We start from the raw sequence: 20,053 nt of genomic DNA on the forward strand, positions 1-20,053 counted from the left end.
CTGCCTCTCAGGGGGGCTTCGGCCCCCACACTCTTCTGATAAAAAACGCTACCTGTTAATTCTCACACAGTGTGTGGGGGGAGACATGCCCATTTAAACCCATTTAAAGGCCCGGCTCTGACCGGACCCTCGCGCACTCCCTTCATTTGACTTCAATGATTCGGCCCCGGGACAAAACCACCCGAGGGCCCCCCTCACGATGATCTTATTGCAGGTAACTCGCAGGGAGAGCAGACCAGGCCCCGGCGGTGGGGTGGGGGGGTTAGTGTGCAGTGACGGAGCATGAGGAGACGGGGACCCCCTCGCCAGCCGGGTGCCTCGTCACACCCTCACCCTCTGGGCCTCAGGTTCTGCCCAGGAAACCCCAGGGAATGTGGTGGGGAATAAATATGGAAATATGGTGACTGAGGTCGCTGGTGGGGAAGGAAACCTTAAACTATGCTGGAGAAGCCCCTCCAGCCCGGGACAGGGGGCCCTGGGTGGGGGAACATGGTGCAGGGGGTACAGTTCCCTCGCTAGGGGCTGGGGGCTGCTCCTCGAAGGTGCGGTGTCTGGAGGTTTGCAGACAAAAGCTAAGCACAGAGGGGCACCTGGGGGGCTCAGGGGTTGAGCAACTCCTTCAGCTCAGGTCGTGACCCCAGGGTCCTGGGTTTGAGTCCCGCATTGGGCTCCCCACAGGGAGCCTGGTTCTCCCTCTGCCTGTGTCTCTGCCTCTCTCTCTGGGTTTCTCATGAATAAATAAAATCTTTTAAAGAAGCATAGAGTAGTTGTTCCTTCAGTTGGTTCACTGAAGGACTGTTTATTCGGCTTTATTTATCCTGTCCTAGCAGGAACTATTAACAAATAAAGGTTCTAGTTTCTTATAAACAGTGTCGACCTCCCCCCCCCAAAAAATATCTTGCTTCTCTAGAGGGTGGGGAAAGTACACAGCTGTGAACTTTGACTTCTAACACGCCCCGAGTGAGAGGAACTCACCGCCTGCAAACCTGTGCCTCCCTCTCCTGGAAGGAGCTTGAGACCTGCTGGGTGACCGGAGCCCACAGACACATCAGAGCCTCCAGAGCAGACACAAGCTCCAGGTTGAGATGGAGGCTCCAGGCTCTTTCTTCTCCCCTGAGGAGTTGCCTTTTCCAGGACAGAAAGCGGGTCAGGCCTAGAGCCCAGGTGCTGGCTGTCTGCTCCCCAGATGAGGCTCCTTGGGCTGTCTGTCCAGCCAGAACTGGCACCACACGCCCAGGAAGGAAGCCCAGTCTCCAGTGTTCTCGTGGGGCCCGTGGAGGCCCCTCCCGGAGCCTGTGGCCCAGGCTGCTAGGGAGAAGGCCAACGTGCCCCTGTCAGAGGCGCAGGCAGAGGACGTGGGGTAGGAGGTGCTGGCCAGGGGTAGGAGGCGGAGGGCAGGTGAGCGTGTGGCTTCCAAGGCCCCAGCACACCGAGGGCCACGCGGGCCTATTGGGCACCATGGCCCAGAAGCCATCTGGTGAAGCCAGAATTTCCTCAGGACATCCAAGCCAACTTGTCTACCCCAGGGGGTTCAGCTCTGCCTCACAACTGGCCTCTCTGGAGGGGCGGAGGAAGGGCTCACCCACGCATTCTGAAAGCATTCAGACAACGAGGCCAAAGAGAGACAAGGACTTGAAGCACACAGGCTCCCGGTCCCCTGTCTAGGGCTGCCCACTTGAGCTAGGGCAAGCTACTTCTCTGTCCCGACTTCACATACCACTGCCCACGGCTCACCACGAGAGCCAGGGGTTAATCCCCTAGTCACAGCTACGACAGGGTTTCAGGGCAGAGGCCACACAGCTTCGCTGCAAATCTGCTTTGTCATGGCTCAGGTCTGTGTCTGGCATGAGATGGGAACAGAGCTGGGGGGTGCAGGGCATGTCGGGGTTCCTGAGTCAGAGCTCCTAGGTCCTGATGTGTGTGGCTGTGGGGCCTTGGGAAAGTCACCTAGGCAGTCTGTGCCTCAGTTTCCCCCCATAGAAGTGGGCACAAGGTGTTACCTCATCGTGTTGCAGTGAAGAAGAAATGATGTCGGTAATTAGCTCATGGGTCCCTGGCACATGTGCAGACGTTTAGGAGATGTCAGCACCTGTTCCTGCCCCGGCCAGATGCCTAGCCTGGGAGGCTACTACCCAGGATCGCTGATGGGGGGGGTCAGGGGGGAGTGAGGGGGGTTTACTCTCAACAGGGGTAGCTTTCCCACTAAATTAACATGGCCTTGGTCAGAGGGAAAAGCAGGGGAACACCGTGACTACCCTCCTGAGGTGTGACCCCCCAGCACCAGCAAGCCTCCTGCCCTTCACAGCGATGATGACAGCGCAGGGCTAACCCTGGGGGTGTGGCTTGGTCCAGGACCGGGTAATGGGGGGAAGGCACTCCCTGGGAGGGCAGTCGGGGCCCTGAGTCTGGGACGTGTGAGAGCCGGGAGCCGGGACCCCAAAGGAGACGAACCAGGCCACCCAGATGCCTTCAGGGGCAGGCCAGGCCCCACTCCCACCGGCTCTAGAACACAAGCTTCTTGGGAATTTCCCATGGGAACTCGCTTCTTCCGAAATGGCCATAGCATGCCGTCTTCTGATAGATGGGCTTCTTCAAATCCAAATCCCTGCACAGTCAGCACAGAAAAGGGTCATTTTAAAAGGAAAAGGGAAAAGGAACAGTTTTTCTCAATTTTGGGCACAGGAATAATTAACAGTGTGTGATGGTCTTCGTCCACGTGGAGTGTCACTACTCTGAGCGATCTCCCATCAACTTGCTGTCTACACCACACCACGTCTTCTGCGGGAACTACCACCGGCCCGAAGGAAACAGGCTCAGAGGCTCGGAGACAGTCCGATCAGACACACAACCCCAGGCCCCAGACCTTGAGCCCTGGCCTCCCTGGGCTTCTCTCCTCTCCGTCCACTCCACCGGCCTGGAGCACACCAACCGCATCGCCAAGCTCCAGAAAGTGGGGATACGGCATCAGAAGCAAGGGCAGCTGGGCCGGACCAGCCAGCTCAATTCTCAGCATTCGGCCCTCTGGTGACTTTCCTAAGATCCCCCACCTGCTCCAGGATGGCCTCACTGGCGTCGGGGTCTCTGGGCTAGTAGGAACCTTACACAGCCTCCTTCGGCCCGAAAAGCAGACATCCTGCATTTGGGGTGTGTGTCGTGCAGGGCCAGGGGCCGCAGGCCCTCTTGCTTCAGGGAGGCTCAAAGTCCTTCCCCCTGCTTCCCTTCCAGGGGAGCCGAGGCTCTGGGCGAGGGAGGAGCAAGGGCCGGGCAGCAGTGACAGTGGTGGCACTCTTACCTGACAATGACCCCTGGCCGGAGGTCAAAGTTCTTATTGACCACATCTAGCAGCTCTCTCTCTGTCTTCTGAGAGGTTCCGTAGGTGAAGATGGAAATGGACAGTGGCTCAGCCACACCGATGGCGTAGGAAACCTTCCAGGAGAGACCAGGGTCAGGGGACAGAAGCCTGGGTGCAGATATCCTTGGGAAGGGGCAGCTGGAGCCACCCGTCACCCGCCCGACCTGCTCGCCGACTCGTCTGCCTCCAACCCCTCACCACCTTCAGAGGGAGCGTTCTCCGCATGAGCCTGTCGCCTTGCAGACTTCCCCCCGCCCAGGTTCTCAGGGTGCACGCGCCCTCGCTGGGGCAGAGGTGGGGCGCTCAGCGTGGGGCCCACCCACCTGCACGAGCACTCTCCGGCAGAGCCCTGCCTTCACCAGGGACTTGGCCACCCAGCGCGCAGCGTACGCCGCCGAGCGGTCCACCTTGGTGTAGTCCTTCCCGGAGAAGGCCCCGCCGCCGTGCGCCCCCCAGCCGCCGTAGGTGTCCACGATGATCTTGCGGCCCGTGACGCCCGCATCGCCCTGCAGGGGGACACGAGGGAAGGGAGGGAGGGGATGAGAACCAGAGGGTGGGTGGGAGGCAGAGACCATCCCCCCAAAGCTGGGCGCCTTGGGCTCTAACCCCAGCGCAGTCTCTGACAGTGACAGAAGCCAGGTGTGACCTGCCGGCGCCCCGTCAGAAGGTGCCAACGATGGGCCGGAGGCTCTCTGGAATCATGGCCAGCTCCTCCTACCCCCGTCTCTTGTCTTGGGGAGTCTGTCAGGCTGGAGACATCCAGCTGTGGGAGGGAACTGCACGGGGACAGACACACCCTGCGCTGCGGCCCCGGCTGGTGGCGCTGGTGGCGCCCGACCGGCGCCGGGGTGCCCATTTCCTCACGCGTCTGCATCACAATGTTTAAAGGGCAGGGGCTCCAGGTTAAGTGCTTCGGGGAAAGACTACGTACCCTATCCTGCTGCTTAGAGATCCACGGATCCCACTAGCAGCACATCTGGGCTTTGAGAAACCCCCCAAGGAACAGTGTTTTGTCCAGTGTTTCTGCCCTAAATTTGGTCACGGAACCCACTGCGGGGACTCCCCAGCTGAGGCGCTCCAGGCAGAGGTCAGCACCTCTTGAGGGAGCTCAGTCAACCTCCATGTCCTCTCTCCTGAGGTACAGGGGGCCACGGGGGTCCCCATCCAAACACCTGCCCTCACACGGGTTGAAGGTAACCTGCGACCAGGGCCCCGTAGTGCCGCCCGGGAAAGGCCAGTTTCCGTAGCGGTGGGTTGGCATCTCAGCAGGGCAAGGCAGCAGCTTGGGCTACGACGACTGGGGGAGGGCCAGGCTGCACAAGGTGGGAGAGTCCCTGGGGACGCGTCCCAAATTCCTCGTGCACTGACGCACACACAGCCGGCACCACGGGGCGCCAGCTGACCTCATGCTGGGGCCAGGGCCACACACGGCTGGGCCACACCAAGCTACCTTGTCCTTCCTGCTCAGGGAGTAACAGAGACAAATCGGGACTCTGCTCAGAGGCAAGGGCGCACCTGGGGACCTCCGATGACAAACCGCCCGCTGGGCTGCAGGTGGTAAATGGTGTCTTCGTCCAGGTACTTGGCGGGCACCACGGCCTTGATCACCTGCTCCTTCAGTGCCCTGCGCATGTCCTCCAGGCTTATGTCCTCATTGTGCTGCACGGAGATGACGATGGTGTGGATGCGCACAGGGATGACTGCACCATTGTCCTGTATGTACTGAACTGTCACCTGTTGGGTCACAGGGGCAGGAGGAGACGCTGTAAGGCCCTGCCCTGAGCTGAGGACACATCGCTGCCAGACACAGACCCTTGGGAGGCAGGCAGGGCTCCCAGGAGCCAAACGAGGGTGGGGGGCCTCCTGTCCTCCAAAGGCCTCCAGGAAAGTTAATCTGACAGATTCTCATCTTGGAGCAACTGCCCTGTGTTATGGGACGACTGGGTATGAAGCGTAAGCTGCTCCCACCCATGACCACAATTAGTGCCACTTAGAGACTCAGGGTTACAGAGTTTCCTCTCTATCTGTGACCCAACTAGATGCCTCCCCTTCTATCTCAGAGGGCTCTGAGTGCCAGCGAATGTCCCCTTAGCCAAAGCCCTCTCCTGATCCTCCACGGCCTGGGCACAGGTGTCCGTGGGCCAGGCTGCCTGCCCCAGCCCCTCAGTGGAGGGGCTCTGGAAGCGTATGGGGCCAGGGGACTTGCCTGCTGTAGGGACAGGGTGAGAGGAGCTCAGGTCAGGCTGGCTGAAACTGAGGGAGCCGCAAGCTCTGGATGTCCAGCCTCCGGGTGTCTGAGCTAAGGGAAGTTGAAAAGCGGAGGGCACGTGGAGGGAAGGAGCCCGCCTGCCGGACCCTTGCATGTCCAGCCACAGGGGCAGTTCTCCTACTCACTTCTACCCAATGGGGTCAATTCTGTGCCCATCCTGTGCATTAGCAAGTCATAGTTAAGCCACCCCAGCGAGAGAGGCATTCTCATCTCCACTTTACAGAATGAGAACCAGGCTAGGAGAAGCGGAGCAACGTGTCTGAAGTCACACAGCAGTCAGTGAAAAGCCAGAGAGCCAATCCCCTGTGCTGCCCAATCCCAAATCGGGTGTCGTTCCCACAGCAGCACAGACCCTGTGCTACGCTGACACGTCAGTGAGCCCGAGAGCCCGACGTCGCGGCCGGATCTGAGCGGTGACAAAGGACCGCAGTCTGTGCTCGCCAGGCTTGCAGAGCCAGGGGGATGGGGACGGTGAGGACGGCAGGTGAGGCTGGGAAAGCAGAGTGCCGTGCGCTAGAAGCCATGCCCAAAGCCCGGAGAAGCTGTCCCCAGCCCCGTCTCAAAGGTAGGAGAGCTGAGGTTTCTGACCATAAGTACCTGGGTCAGGAGCACAATGTCGACGGAGCTGGGCTCTGCCCCGGAGCTACGCGTGGGAGCCACAGGCCCCGGTGCCACCGAGGCAGTGTGCACCCACCAGAGCAGCGTGGGAGGGAGCCTGTGGTGTGTGGGGCCTGTGGAGGTGCAGCTACGCCACGTGTCCCTGCTTGCAGCGCTGGCTGGCGGGCACAGCACTACTCCCGACCCCAGGGCCCTGAGAGGCACGGAGGGCAACCGGTGCCCCCTGGGACTGTGCCCAAGGCCCCTCAGGTATCCACCAAACACTGGGCCTGTTTCAAACTCCTACTCCAGGTCCTGCCTGGTTCAAAGAACAAGAGGGTGGAGTCCAGGAGGAGGAGGAGAAAGAACCCTGCCCAGGTGATGTCCGGTCCTGGTGCGAGGGGCAGGTGCCCACTGACATCTGTGTACCGAGAGCAACATTAAATGCTGGGCTATGTACACACAGGTGCGACCGGGTGGGAGGGTGGGGGCTCCCAGGAGGGCAGGCCCGGTGGGGGGCTCTGGGGCCGGACCCACTGTGTGAGCATCAGGCCTCAGGCGAAGGCTGGCGCCCCGAGGAGCTGCTGGGGCCGGGATCCCCCACGCTGCCACTCCCTGGACGTCCCCCTCGGCCGGGCATAGGCCCCGGGCAACAGGCGCGTGGAAGCACACAACTGTGGCGGAGCAGAGGGTTCCAAGTATGCCTCTTATCTCATCGTGTCAGCAAGATGTGGGGAAAAATACACCGTGGAAAACACCACTCTGACCAGGTACAAAAATAGCCACCCGTATGCCACGCGATTCTCCGTATCAGCAGCAAGAATTTGTTCAGGTGGAAAGACTCATCCTGTTCACAGTCAACACTCTGGTTAGATGATGAAGGTTCCTCTCAAACAGGCTATGGGGCCGGCCTAGAGACTGGTCGTGGCACAGGGCCACTCACCGTGAGGCAGCCGTGCAGGGACGCTCGCACGGCTCGGGCGGCCCCGTACCCAGGGCTCTGTGAGGCCAGGGGCTCGGCCCCCTGGCAGTGGGGCAGCCAGGTGGGCTTTGGTATCCAAGGTCACAGTAAGTGGCTTCCGTGGAGCCCTGCACGAAGGGAACCCCTAGAAGAGCACATCTCACCCCACAATCTCCGCTGTGGACTTCAACAACCATGCGAGGTGATGCAGGCCTTTCCCCTTTCAGCTGGTCCCACGGGGGTGCCTCTGGGCCTCACAGTTGCAGGAGGAAAGGGAAAAGCCCTGTGGCTCCACCTCCTCCCACTCCTGTTCTAGGATTCTCTGTTCCTAGAATCTCTACCCCACTTCCCATCACAGTACGACTCTGGCACCAGACGGGGCTGGGCGTGCCAGCATCCGTGTGCTCCTTTCTTTTGCTGCCACCATGGTCTTTGTATGTTAGCTCCCCTGGCCCACACCCTCCAAGAACACCTGCGGAGGGCTGCCGATTCCACTCCCCATGGAAGGGGGGGAGGTCCCGGGGGGAGCACCGGGAAGGGCTTGTTTTCTTTAGGCCACAAAGGCACTTCCTTGCCCCATGTTCAGCTGGGCTCAGCCTCTGCCCTGTGCAGCCTCCCACCTGGGCTGAGGACCCACCTCTGTGCAGCTGGGATAACGGGATGGGGGCCAGAGAGGCCCCGTCAGGTGGTGGTCACTGGGGAAAACCACAGGAGGTGGGAGCGCCGCTGGCCACTGACCTTGGGAGGGAGGTAAGAACCCGAGAAGATTCTGGGTGAGGCGAAGGGTGGAAGCACAGGGGCTAAGCTCCAAGAAACAAGGGGAACCCGAGTGCAATAAGCCAGATTAAGCAACAACTAGGGGAGGGGAGGTAGAGGCAGGTAAAACCGGGAGATCCTAAAAGGCTTTGAATGCCGGAATAATAAGCATTCGAAGGTGGGTTTTGTCCCCGACCCCACCCCCGCCTCCCCCTGTAGGGAGCAGAAAGGTGTAGAGGAGTCTGAGCAAGTATTAGGAAGTGAGAAGTCCAAAGGGAGTTAAGTGGAGCTTCCAGGCAGGGAGAGCCCTTGGGGGGCCACGGTGTGGATCCTGGTCCTGGCCTGGGAACTGGGCTGGGAACTGGGCTGGAGCAGAAGAGATGTTCTCTAGGGAATGCTCCGGAGCAGCAAGACAAGGTGGAGACAGAGAGGGCACTGTTGGGGGGGGGGGGTCTGTCGCACTCCCTTGAGCTGAGGAGGAGGTGACGGTGAGGCTGCACACGATGTGTTTGCAGGGCGGATGAGAAACACAGCTGCTGATTCAGACACCAGCAGGTGGAAGCTTTGGGCGTCGAGTGGGACAAGGTGGAAGTGGTGCGTGAGCACGGGTGGAGGGGGAGAGAGTGTGCAAGAAGTGCCAAGGACCTGTGGAGGTGGAAGAGGAACCGGTGAGGGGGGGAGCCCCGGGAAAGGGGCCAGCGGGGTCACCAGGGTCAAAGAGGGCAGCGAGGGGGCGAGGACAGGGTGCCTCCATGTGCGCTAGCACTTGCATCAGCATCGACCTTCAAATGTGGACTTGGGTGAGGATTTCCCCACTGCATGGAGCAGGGCCTGTGGGGGACAGTCCCAAATAGCAGAGGGAAAGCCTTTTTATGAGAAACCAGGGTAAAGGGCCCCAGCGAGGCGCAGACAGCACCGTGCTCAAGGTGTGGTGACCTGTGGAGGTGGAAGGGCAGTGGCCGAAAGCCTGAAACCGAGTAAGCGCTACGTGGCAGGAACCAGGGAATCACATGACCCGAGTGCACATACGCTAAGAGGGCCAAAAAAAGAAAAAAAAATTTCTAGAACTCTTGATTCCAATCTTCTGTATATTACAAACTTCCCATAAATAAAAAAACTGGGGGAGCAAACATCGAGACCCAAAGAGTTTCCACACAAATAGTTCCTTTCATGACCAGCAATTCTCTGAGTGCCCAGACCGAGCATTTGGATCTTAATAATGACAGGGATCAAGAGGACCTGGGGGTGGGTGGGTGCCGGATGTGTGTGGACGTGTGTGTCTGGGGCTCCACGGGAGGCGAGAGGAGGAGGCTCACCTGAGTTTTGGAGTCAGGCCGCAGCCAGGGGAGGACCCCCGAGCGTCTGAGGTCTGCCATTCGGGCGTTGAGCTTGTGAGCCAGGATAATAGTGAGGGGCATGCACTCTTCCGTTTCATCGGTGGCATAGCCAAACATCAAACCCTGGACGGGGGAGAGGGCCGACTGAGCAAGGCCCGCTCTAGACGACGGGACAACGTTCTTCAAATCTCAACCCCGGCTGGTGCTCCGGCACGGATCGGGTGCCTGGTGCACGCAGCATCCGCGTGGGCGTGAGCCCGATCCGGTGCTCCCCAGCTCCCCAGCTCCTCGGCTAGTTCCTCCCCAGGGCTCCCAGCCACGGCGGAGACAGACAACACTACCTTGACCCCCCAACACCGTGCACCCCTGCTCCACGTTGCTCACCTGGTCTCCGGCCCCAACATCCTCCTCGTTTCTGTCCAGATGTACACACTGAGCAATATCCGGGGACTGCTGCTCCAAAGCCACCAGCACGTTGCAGGTCTTGAAGTCAAAGCCTAGGCAGGAGGGAATGTGGGCCTTACTGGGGACCCGTGTCGGACAGAGGGGTCTGCAAGCTTCCTGGTGGGCTGCTCAGCTGGGGGCGGGGGTGGTCTCTAACCAGCTACGGTCTGTCTGGGCTCAGAGCTGAGGCCCAGGGATGGGGAAGCCCATGTATCCTTCCCATAGGATCATCTGGAACTCTGGCCAAAGAAAATCCTCTATGGTGCATTTTACTATATTAAGTTATGCCTAGATCAAAAATATATATCCTACACAGAACTGCAACACAAAAATCAGATAAAGAGGTACAGCTGTTCTGGCTGAAGAGCAGATGGATGATGCATGGTCTTGCCCCCTTAGGCACCTCCTAAGATCTGGGTTGAAAATCACCTTCTAGCCCTATAGATCAGAAGCCCAGGTGTATGCCTCACGCGGGTATGAATTAGACTGAACTAAGAGAGCACACGGCAACTGTCCAGAGGGGCTCCCAGACCCAGAGTCCTCTGATACCAGGCTATGCACGAGGGCCTGGAGCAGAATGGAAAAGCTGTGTCTCCATCCCCCAGGTTCAGGCCTGGAGATGGAGGCTGCACCCCCGCCCCCCAGGCGAGGTGCCACAGGCTGGGAACCCTCCATAGGGGTCTGGCCGGCGGTAGCCCCGCCCAAGGAGGCCCTGCAAGGGGCTCGGTGCCCATACCACACACTTCTCTCCCGGGAGGTCCTCAGGCCCTGCTGGGCTTGGCCATGGGGGCTGCGTGAATGAGGGGCTGCAACCCAGAGCGGCCCCACCACAAGGACAAGTGTTAGTGACAAGCTGAGCAACCCGCACTCTCTCGCCAGGCTGCTCTCCCTACCGCAGCAGGAGCTGACTAAAACCACCCGCCCACCCACCCAACCAGTCTACTGGTTCCGTACTTGCTTCGCGTGGGACCTGCTGCCAAATGAAGCAGGACCAGGCCCCTCCGCTCCACGCAGCCCCTCCCAGCTGAACTGCTCCAGCCTCTCGCGGTGCAGCCTTCAGGGCGGACCTGGACCTCCGGGTGGAATGCTCCTCCTCCAACTCCCCATCTCCACACACACCCAAATCCCACCGGCTCTCGTTAAACATCCCCGGACCTTCCCTCCCCCTTCCCCTCACTGCACTGTGCCACCGACTCCCCGCTGGGCACCTCCTACTGCACCTCGTAGAGTGATCAGGAGAGATGCAGAAGGCGTAATGCACAACTGGGGAGTCCTTGGCAGCCAGCAGCAGGGCTGGGCTCTCACTGCTCTCTCTCTAGGAGACGTGGCCTCCTGGGAAGGCTGCCTTCTGCCTCGTGCAGAACAAGACTTGCTTTTGAATGAGGTCCACCCGCAGGTAGGCAATGGGCTCCTCCTCGTGCGGCGGGGCGAAGGCCCTGCGCAGTAGCACATCGGGAGGCTGCCGCTCGGGGACAGCGTGTGGCCTCTAGGAACACCCTGCTGTGCCGCCTGGGAAGTCAGCCCGTGCTCGCTGGCTCTGCTCCCGCTGATTCCCGAGAGCCCCCTAAACTTTCATGTGCTCAAGCGAGGACTCCGGGCAGCTCAGAAGTCAGGGGCACCGAGCCTCTGTGTCTGAGCCTCGGGGGCGAGAGGCCGTCACTCACGTGTGCAGCGCATCGTTCCGGGGACCCCGACCCGCAAGCGGCAGCACACGGCGCCCCAGAGCCAGGAGGGGGTGCCAGCGCACCCAGGCCCGTGGCATCTGGCTCCCGCAGGCTGTCCTCCGATGCTGCTCCGGGCTGGGCCTGGCTGTAGACGTTGGGCTGGCTTTGGGGCCCTCTGTTCCCTAAAGCTGTCGCCTCCACCTAACCGCGGGGCTCCTCCCCAGTCCCGCTGGTGCCTGTGCCCCTTCCCTGGGCTGCGAGCTCCCGCACTGCCCGGCTCCTTCACCTGCCCGGAGTACCAGCTCTGGGCCAAGTCGACTTTTTCTCTGTCTATAGCAAGAAGCCGCGTGGAGCAGAAGGCACAGGGGTCCACACAGGCAGCCACTCGTGGGCTGTCACCTTACACAAATTAGTGACATTCCCGTGCTTGGATTTCCTCATCTGCGGGGGAAGCACAGCCGAAGGCCTCGAGAGACGAGCGACTGCAAAGCGACTGCAAAGCACAGCAAGATCCCCTGGCCGAGAACACACCCTTCCCGGGTGCGTCTCTCCCCCCAAGCCTTTGCCTGCTCCAGGGTGACACGGGTAGTTCAGCTGGGCGCTGTCACCTGCACCACCACGCTGTCACTGGAGACTTCGCCCCCGAGCCGGCCAGGCGGGCCCAGCGATGGCCCCCCCACCCCGGCGGTGTTCACACTTGCAGGGGGCTCTGGCCTGAGGCCCCGCCTCACCCTTGGCAGAGTCGTCGTAGCCAATGTGCCTGATGGCGCCTCTGACCACCCGCTGGTAGTCCACCGTGGCCGTGGACGTGATCTCGCCGCAGAGCAGCACCATGCCCGTCTTGCACACTGTCTCTGTGAGGGAGGGGGGATGTCAGCGGCTGTGAGCCTGTGCGGGGGAGCCCCACTCCCAGGCCTCCCGCCCAGAGTCTTCCCAAGCCCGGGTTCCAGAAATAAAAGAATAATGCTAACAAACAGACTAAAGCCCAGCAGTTGTGCCGAGCATGCGTGAATGCTGCCTGGGGAGCTACACTTTGGACAGGACAGGTCACACCTCCCTTGCAGCGAGGGCCCCTGCTTGTGTCTTCTTGAACCACCTATTTCACCTCTCAATCAGCTTCCCCAGCTGCTCCCTGGGGACAATAGTCCCACTGGACTGCCGCGTGGATCCGTGTGAGGCGTTGGGCTATCCTAAAGAGTACGGTCGACGCGCACCTGCATCCAGGACACCTCTCCTGCCCCTCAATGCTAAGGCTCCAGGCCAGGCTGAGATCCTGAGATGGAGGCGGGCCAACCTTCTCACTGGCTATCCACAAGGACACCAGGTGTGGTCCACCCTCAGAGGGCCCGGGTCCCCACAGTGCCCAACGCAGGGGCTGGGGTGGCACTGGAGAAGGAGGGAACAGTCTGTGTGGCACTGAATGAGGACGGGGGTGCTGGTCTCCACGTGGGGCACCCCTGCCCCGTGACCTTGGCCAAGGCCCTGGTTGAGCGGCACGGATGGTACCTTCGGGGGCCCTCCAGGCGCTGGGCCCCTGACTCTCTGCCATGCCAAGTGCCCTGGCACAGGCAAAGGCCTCAAGCTCAGCCCACTGAGGTCATAAGCAGGGAGGGAGCGGGTGATTCTTACCACAGGCCACCTTGGCATTGGGGTCCTGCTTCAGGTGGGCATCCAGCACCGCATCACTGATCTGGTCGCAGATCTTATCTGGACAAGAATGAATATGTGTATGAATCACAGAAGTACTAGGTATAGCCAGCTGAAATGGTAAAATAATCAGATATTTTGGTAGGTTTACATATCAAATATAGTTTTCTAATACAAAAAATTAGGAGCTTTTTGAAAATTTTTTTATTTCTTCCCATCCCCGCCTAATTGTGGGTGATTTCTATTATATAAACTCATAGAGTTCCCTAAAAAAAGAAATACATTCCAAAATAAGTCCTAAGAGACTAAAGCAATTCATACACACACACACACACACACACACACACATCCTCCTATTAAAAAGTCTGTCATTCCTCAAGATATTCCCTTTAAGTCTAAAGTCTAGAAAACTCCTAGAAATAGAACCTAAATTGGCTAATAACATCAGTAAGATGAGGTGCCAACATGTGAAAATCAGATGGAGCAAACAGATGCGTTGCTGCGATGGACTGTGTATACGGCGCCAGGCCCAGATCCACCACCCCACCTGTAGGAATTCTAGAAGAGAGCTTCCACACACCACTGCTGTTCTATAGAATCCTTCCCTAAGCAGCTCTCAGGTCACCCCCATGGTCACACCGCCTCCCGTAGGCTAGATGTCCTAAGAGCTGGGTTAGATCTCTGTCAAGGTGGGACTTATGACAGCTCAACAGGAACTGGGCTTCAATCTTATTGTTCCACTACTCGTCTTAAGGTTGAGTTTGCAGACCCTGCCATGGCACTATGGAAAAATCCACTCTGGCCTTGGGGTTGTGCAAACTGTCAATGTTCCCAGACTCAGAAGTAAAAGCGACATCTATTTACATATATTGCATCTCATTTAATGTTCAAAATCCCCATGAGGTTTGCTCTTAACAGTTTTTTTTTAAAGATTTTATCTATTTATTCATGAGAGACACAGAGGCAGAGACACAAGTAGAGGGAGAAGCAGGTTCCCTGCAGGGAGCCCAATGTGGGATTTGATACCAGGACCCCAGGATCACTCCCTGAGCCGAAAGCAGACACTCAACCGCTGAGCCACCCAGGCACCCTGTTCTTAACAGATTAATACATTTTCCCCCCGGCTTTATTGAGGTATAATTGGTGTACAAAAAAAGTCTGCACAAAATTAAACAATTCGGGGGGTTTGAACACGTGAATACACTTTTGTTATGTTACAATAAACAAGGTAATAAACATATCCGTCACCTCCCAGAGTTTCCTCATGTCCTTCTGTTTTTTGTTTTTCAGTTTTTAAATTAAGATTCCAGATCCAGAACCAAGTGGTTCTGCTCTCATAAGTGCATCATTTAAAATGCTAAACATCAATGTAACTTAAAATATTAATCTGCCGTTCAAGGGGAATTCTCTAAACTCTCCTCCAGAAACTGCTACTAAACCTTGAGGCTTTCTATTCAACCCATCACCAGTGGCAGATCCTGAGTGTAAAGCTAGGTTGTCTGAGGCCACTGCCTCTGCACTTTCTACCAAGGAAGGTCTGCTGCTAAAATATCCACTTTAGGCTTACCCATCAGGACTCCTAGGGCCGACCACGAATGAGTCTGCTTGTTTCAAGGACGCGGGTCACATGTCCCCAGTCCACATGGGAAGGTGGGATAAGGGGTATTAGGCATAAAGCTGGAGCCAAGCAAGAGTGCTAAGATAGCTCCACAGACTAAAGAAATGCCTAAGGAGGCCCTTTCTGAACTGTGTCTTTAGGCTTTCAGAATTTCTATCAATATCATTCAGTAGCTTTAAGATAGCCAATAGCTGGTTTTCTGAGAAGCCAAAAGAGCATCTATATAATTCTCCTGGTGGAGATGTAGTCAGCACTGGAACAGTAAGCAAGACAGCACCAAGCCTTAGGGGAAGCTGACTTACATGGACACTTAATCGACTGTGGCAAGTGAAAGGAGAGTCGGACAAATTGAAAGGCTATCATTTAGTAGACAAAACAGCCAACTGGTGGCTAGAATTTATCTTCTCCATCCATGGAGCACACTGCTAGGGGTACGAGGAGACCGCTGGCCACTGTGCATCCGAGCAGCCACATCCTCCAGGTGGAACAAATCTTTCTCCTAACCCATGTATAGTCTTCATGTGTGAGACATGGCAATGAGTCCAAAGTTACGAGAGTGGTAAACCTAGAGACCACATAAAGTTGTGCACAGTGAAAGAGGCTATTTGCTTTGAAATGAGCTAAGTCACATACAAAACTCAATTTAAGCCAAGGTTTCTCAACAGCGATACTATTGACATTTGGGGCTGGAAAATTCTTTGTTGTGGGGGGAGGGTCTTGTGCATTCAGGATGTTTAGAAGCACACCTGGCTGCTGTTCATTAAATGCGGCAGCACCCCAACCCCTCATGGCAGGCAGAGTTACTGCGACAACCAAAAATGTTTTCCAACAATACGGAATGCCCTTAGGGGAGCAAAACAGCCCCCTGTTGAGAACCACTGGTTAAAGCATATGGAAAGAGTGGTGCGAGATGTCGAAAGCTGAGTTACAAGGCAGGAAAGTACATGGTTGAAGAAGACGAAGAAAAGGTAGCCTTGGTGGTAAGTTACCAAAACTTCAAATACTCAGATGAATTTTGAAGAAGTGCTTAAAAGACATAAATCAGTGTGTCTAGCCCCCAGGATCCTTCTAGGACAGTGCTTCCCAGGGTGTGGTTCCCACAGCAGCAACAGCATCGCCTGAAAGCCTATTAAAGATGCAAACCTTGAGCCTCACCCAGGACCTGCTAAATCAGAGACACCAGGGGAGGCGCAGCACTCTGCGTTAGCAAGCCCGCTGGGTGGTGGGGATGTTCCCCGAGGTCTGAGAACCACTGACCTGAGGCTCTGATCATTGTCCTCACTGGCACACGTGCGAGCCTTGCTCATGTCCCCACATCACCAAAACCTGCTCGGATGTTCTTCTTCTCCAGGAGGTCACCTGTACTTGTCTTGGGTAACATACCTGAGGTCCTCAGGACCTGGTGAGCTATCTCTCAGAGGCTACTGGAATGTGCTGTTCATGTCTAGACTACACAGGCCTTACGTGCAAAGCTTAGTGACTGGGGCTTGTCCAACATTCTCTGTTGACTTAAGTCACTCATTGATAATAAAGCTTTATCTCCCCCTCCAAAAAAAAAAAATATATATATATATATACATCAAATTGATTATCTGATGATACGTGTCCAACGTATAATACATTCAGTCAACCCACTGTGTGTTCTCTGCTGTAGCCTCATCGTGCTGAGATGCTGGAGGCAGGCAGCAGCACCAGCCCGCACGGCCTCCTTACCTGACAACTTCTCATTTCATACTCAGTGACTGTCCTACAAGACTACCAATTAATAGAATTAAAGAAGTGCCTCGTAGGGTGCACCTAGATGTCCTGCATAGAAACCAACCCAGACTGTTTCCAAGGCCCCTTGTAAACCGACTCCCCTGGCACAGGCTGCCATCCACCCATGGTCACGGTCACCTACTTACCCGGGTGTCCCTCTCCGACGGACTCCGACGTGAACATGAACGCGCCTTCTTCGCTCAGAGAGTGGTCACACAAGCCATCCACCGGGCCATTCATCTTTGCACGCTTCTCAGTCTCTTCAAGGGAACAATTTCAATGCTGTGACTTTGCCTGAGGTTTGTTTTGTGGCTTTGTTGTTGCTGTTGTTTATTTCTAGAAATCCAACAGGCTCGTCTTTGGCAGAGCCACAGGGCTCCCTCCTGCCGAACGCCTGCGAGCACGTGAGAGGAAGGTGAGGATGGTGAGGAGGGAGGGCCTAAGTCTGGATGTGTCACTCCCTCCGACTGGTCACCGCTTGCTCCTGAGTGACTCCTATATATGGAAAAGTGAAAGTGCCTGAATAATCATGTGAGAAAATTGGAGGAGTCCATTTCCTGGGAGGGGGTTCTTCCTACCTTGAAGTATTCCAGTCCTCGGCTCGGACGTCCCGAGCCCTCGTGTCCGGTCAATGCATGGTAAAGAGGGCTGCATAGACTCCGCAAAACTCAAGCTCCCTTTGGGACTCTGCTTCAGCTCTGCAGCTAATCTCCATGTTGCTCCAAGGTTAACATCCCACGTTGGAGGGCGGGGGTCTGTGGTTACTCAGGGATACAAACAGGCAGCAAGGAACTCTTTCCCAGAGAGAGGGTTTAGGCTCAGACTGCCACACAGGGTGGTCTGGGCTGGTGGGTGCTGCCCTTCCCCCCCGCTCCCCACACCTTGTCGGGCTTGGGCTCTCCCCCTTCTTTTCCCTTCTCAGAGCTAAAGCATGCACCTGTATTCTGAGTCAGCCTGGATGTTACACAACACATTCATTAAGAAGAAAAGCGATTCAGCCCATATTTTTCTGCTAATAGAAATCACCTAAACTGTCAATGTCTCTAAGACACTGGCAGTCACATCGACAAGCAAGATGCTAAAATGCATCTGGACAGGTTACAGAAGACAACGCTTTTTGGGGCAAAAGGTCTCTTGAGAGACGGATTCATTACAGGGAAATGATCAGAGTCCCGTTTCCCAAAGCTTCCATATGATAAATTAGACATCTACCTTTTCAGTCCTGTATGCTTGATCAACACCCTGCTCACGTGACTCCTGCATTTTTTTTTTTTTTTTTTTTGCTTTGACCAAGAAAAAAGTGGACAGGCTTACGTCCTAAATCAATGCATACAATAAACGACAGCATCCCTCTTTCTCTTCATTCTCTCCCACTCTCTGACCTAGCTGCACCCGCAGGCAGTGGAACGGTAGAGAACCGAGATCACAGACAGTGAGAAGGGGTGGAGAAACCCGTTCCCACTAGAAAGCAATAGAACACAAGCATCCAGAAGAAGCGCGTGCACCAAATACTCGACTGTGGGAAGCAAAAGGTAGGATGCGGTGGCCCCAGTTAACAATTCTGCTGACCAAATCCCCTCTGGACTCGGCATATGAGCATCTAAAAGCATTTTTTTCTGGTGCCCCGAATCTTGAGTTTTGCCAACTGGTCGTCAGCAGCGGCACCATCCCTCCAGGGAATGAAACCACATTTAAAGCGACCTCTTCGGGGATGAAGTCAGAGACTTTACGTATACATATTTCATCAGAGGCATTTAAGAAAGAGGGAGATGGAATGCTCGGGCATAAGGTTACTGAAGGGCCAGAGAGGAAAAGGCCACTGGGATGGGATGGAAAAAAATGAGGATCGAATAGGGACTTTAGACAACATAGCCTTGTCCTTGTCCGCACACAGCACACAGAATATTTCAACATCTGTCTCTTTGTAAATTTCTTCTGGGTACACTGGTTTCCAACCCGGAGGCAATGCGAGCTAATGTTTAATGTGAACTGTAGACCTAGGTTAGGCTTGTGGCTAGAACTGGAGCCATTATGTTCTAACTCGGCTTCAAGAGCAGGACGGAGCCCAAGTAGCCGGTGCTCACCAAGGTCCTAGAGCTGGCAAGAAGTCAGAGAGCAGAGCTGCCTAACTGCCCTCTGAATTCCAGAATGACTGGAAGCGCGGGGTTGGAGGGCCATGTCCTAGGCAGAGGAGTGGTGCTTTCAGAAACAAGCAGGAGGCTTCTGCAGTCTGGACACAAATTCAGAGCGAGGGAAGGATCTGGAAGCTCCAAGCTCAGTACCCTTACGTGTGGGTCTCAGAGGACATCCCCACTAAATCTAGGCCACCTTTTATTCTTTCAGTAGATAGATGTCAACTGGCAGCACACAGAAGTGCAGCACGTGGGAGCACGGCCCTCTGGTTCCCCCGAGCGAACCCACCTTGGGGCAGGCTTCCTAATGGCTTGGCTCCTGCTTCCTCATCTGTAAAGCAGGCTAAACGATTGCCCACCCCACAGCATCACTGTGAGCAACAGACGTGGTCATTCAGGTGGGATGAGGATGGAGCACCGGGGATGCGCAATAAGGTTTTAATAAAATTTTACCTAAGCACCTTCCGTGTACATAAAAGACGATTTTCTTATGTAAAAAGATAAAATGCAAGGCCGTAGGAATGCTGAATGAGTCAAAAGATTCCCCTCGGGTAGCGAATGTTAACCAGTTAGATAAAAGAAATTGCATTTGCACCGAGAGCTAAAACAGTGGCTTCCCTGTACCCCCTTCGGAGAGGACTGGCTGACTTTGGCAAAGATGTAATTACTCAGAAAACTGAACCAACAGGGACTTTGTATCTCTAATTTGCCTTCATAAACTCAAACTAAAACCTGCCTTATGGGGTGCCTGGGTGGCTCAGTCTGTTGGGTGTCGGCCTTAGGCTCAGGTCGTGATCTCAGGGTCCTGGGATCGAGCCCCACATCAGGCTTCCTGCTCAGCGGGGCGTCTGCATGTCTCTCTCTCTCTTTGCCCCCCCCCCCCCCCACTGCTCATTCTCTATCTCTCTCTCTCTCAAATAAATAAATAAAATTTAAGAAAAAAAAAACCAAACCCTGCCTTACGCACACACTGTGCTTTACGCATGAATTGTCCTAATGTCCCCCCAGCCCCACTGATTACATAAGTCCAATTCGATGTGTCCAAGGCCCACAGTTGATTTCACTGCCATGCAGCAACATTCAACTCTGAAGCTTTGCTGACAAGCCTCTGAAGAAACTTGGCTTTGGTTTAAAATACCAGATGAATGCAAAATACCAAGCAAAAGGCTATGTTTCCAATGAGCAGCATGTGTAAGCCACAGTGACCAGTTTCATGATGGGGCTTTGAGGGCACCTGACCCCAGAGACCTAGTGGCGAGCACCTGGCTGGATAGTGCCCTTGGCCAGCTCCGGCAACTGCCCTGCCGGACAGCTATGCCTCAGGCAACAGAGAGGGGGCAGTTTTGACGACCTCAAACTCTTGATACACAAGTCGAGTACACATTCACTTCATAAATGCTGTTTAAGTGCAAACATTTCTAAACCTTAACTCCCTTAACTTAAATGGCAGAGTAACCACATGGAGTATTTTCAACAGGATTACTGCTTTTGCCCTCAATAATTTAAGCACAAACTCTT

General features: G+C 55.8%; 1 protein-coding gene and 2 long non-coding RNA genes across 3 annotated transcripts; 2 read left to right on the plus strand and 1 right to left on the minus strand.

Annotated features, from left to right (window-relative positions):
- Window positions 1-759: 759 nt before the first annotated feature.
- On the minus strand, window positions 760-16,853 carry MAT1A (methionine adenosyltransferase 1A). The gene is made up of 9 exons (XM_025434815.3): window positions 16,550-16,853; window positions 13,010-13,087; window positions 12,112-12,234; window positions 9,657-9,769; window positions 9,252-9,395; window positions 4,868-5,086; window positions 3,676-3,858; window positions 3,293-3,426; window positions 760-2,605 (listed from the first exon to the last, which is right to left on the minus strand). Exons 1-9 carry the CDS (start codon window positions 16,641-16,643, stop codon window positions 2,503-2,505), a joined length of 1,191 nt encoding a protein of 396 aa, XP_025290600.1. The 5' UTR covers window positions 16,644-16,853; the 3' UTR covers window positions 760-2,502.
- LOC118354533 (uncharacterized) lies at window positions 5,868-12,125 on the plus strand. The gene is made up of 3 exons (XR_004815219.2): window positions 5,868-6,186; window positions 6,531-6,684; window positions 11,717-12,125. It is a non-coding gene; the product is annotated as an uncharacterized LOC118354533 (long non-coding RNA).
- A 34-nt stretch (window positions 16,854-16,887) lies between the features above and the next one.
- Window positions 16,888-18,987, plus strand: LOC112651525 (uncharacterized). Its single transcript, XR_003130844.3, has 3 exons — window positions 16,888-17,129; window positions 17,790-17,935; window positions 18,747-18,987. It is a non-coding gene; the product is annotated as an uncharacterized LOC112651525 (long non-coding RNA).
- Window positions 18,988-20,053: the final 1,066 nt, after the last annotated feature.

Source organism: Canis lupus, chromosome 4 (genome assembly GCF_003254725.2).
Source record: "Canis lupus dingo isolate Sandy chromosome 4, ASM325472v2, whole genome shotgun sequence".
In the NCBI taxonomy this organism is placed as follows: Eukaryota; Metazoa; Chordata; class Mammalia; order Carnivora; family Canidae; genus Canis; species Canis lupus.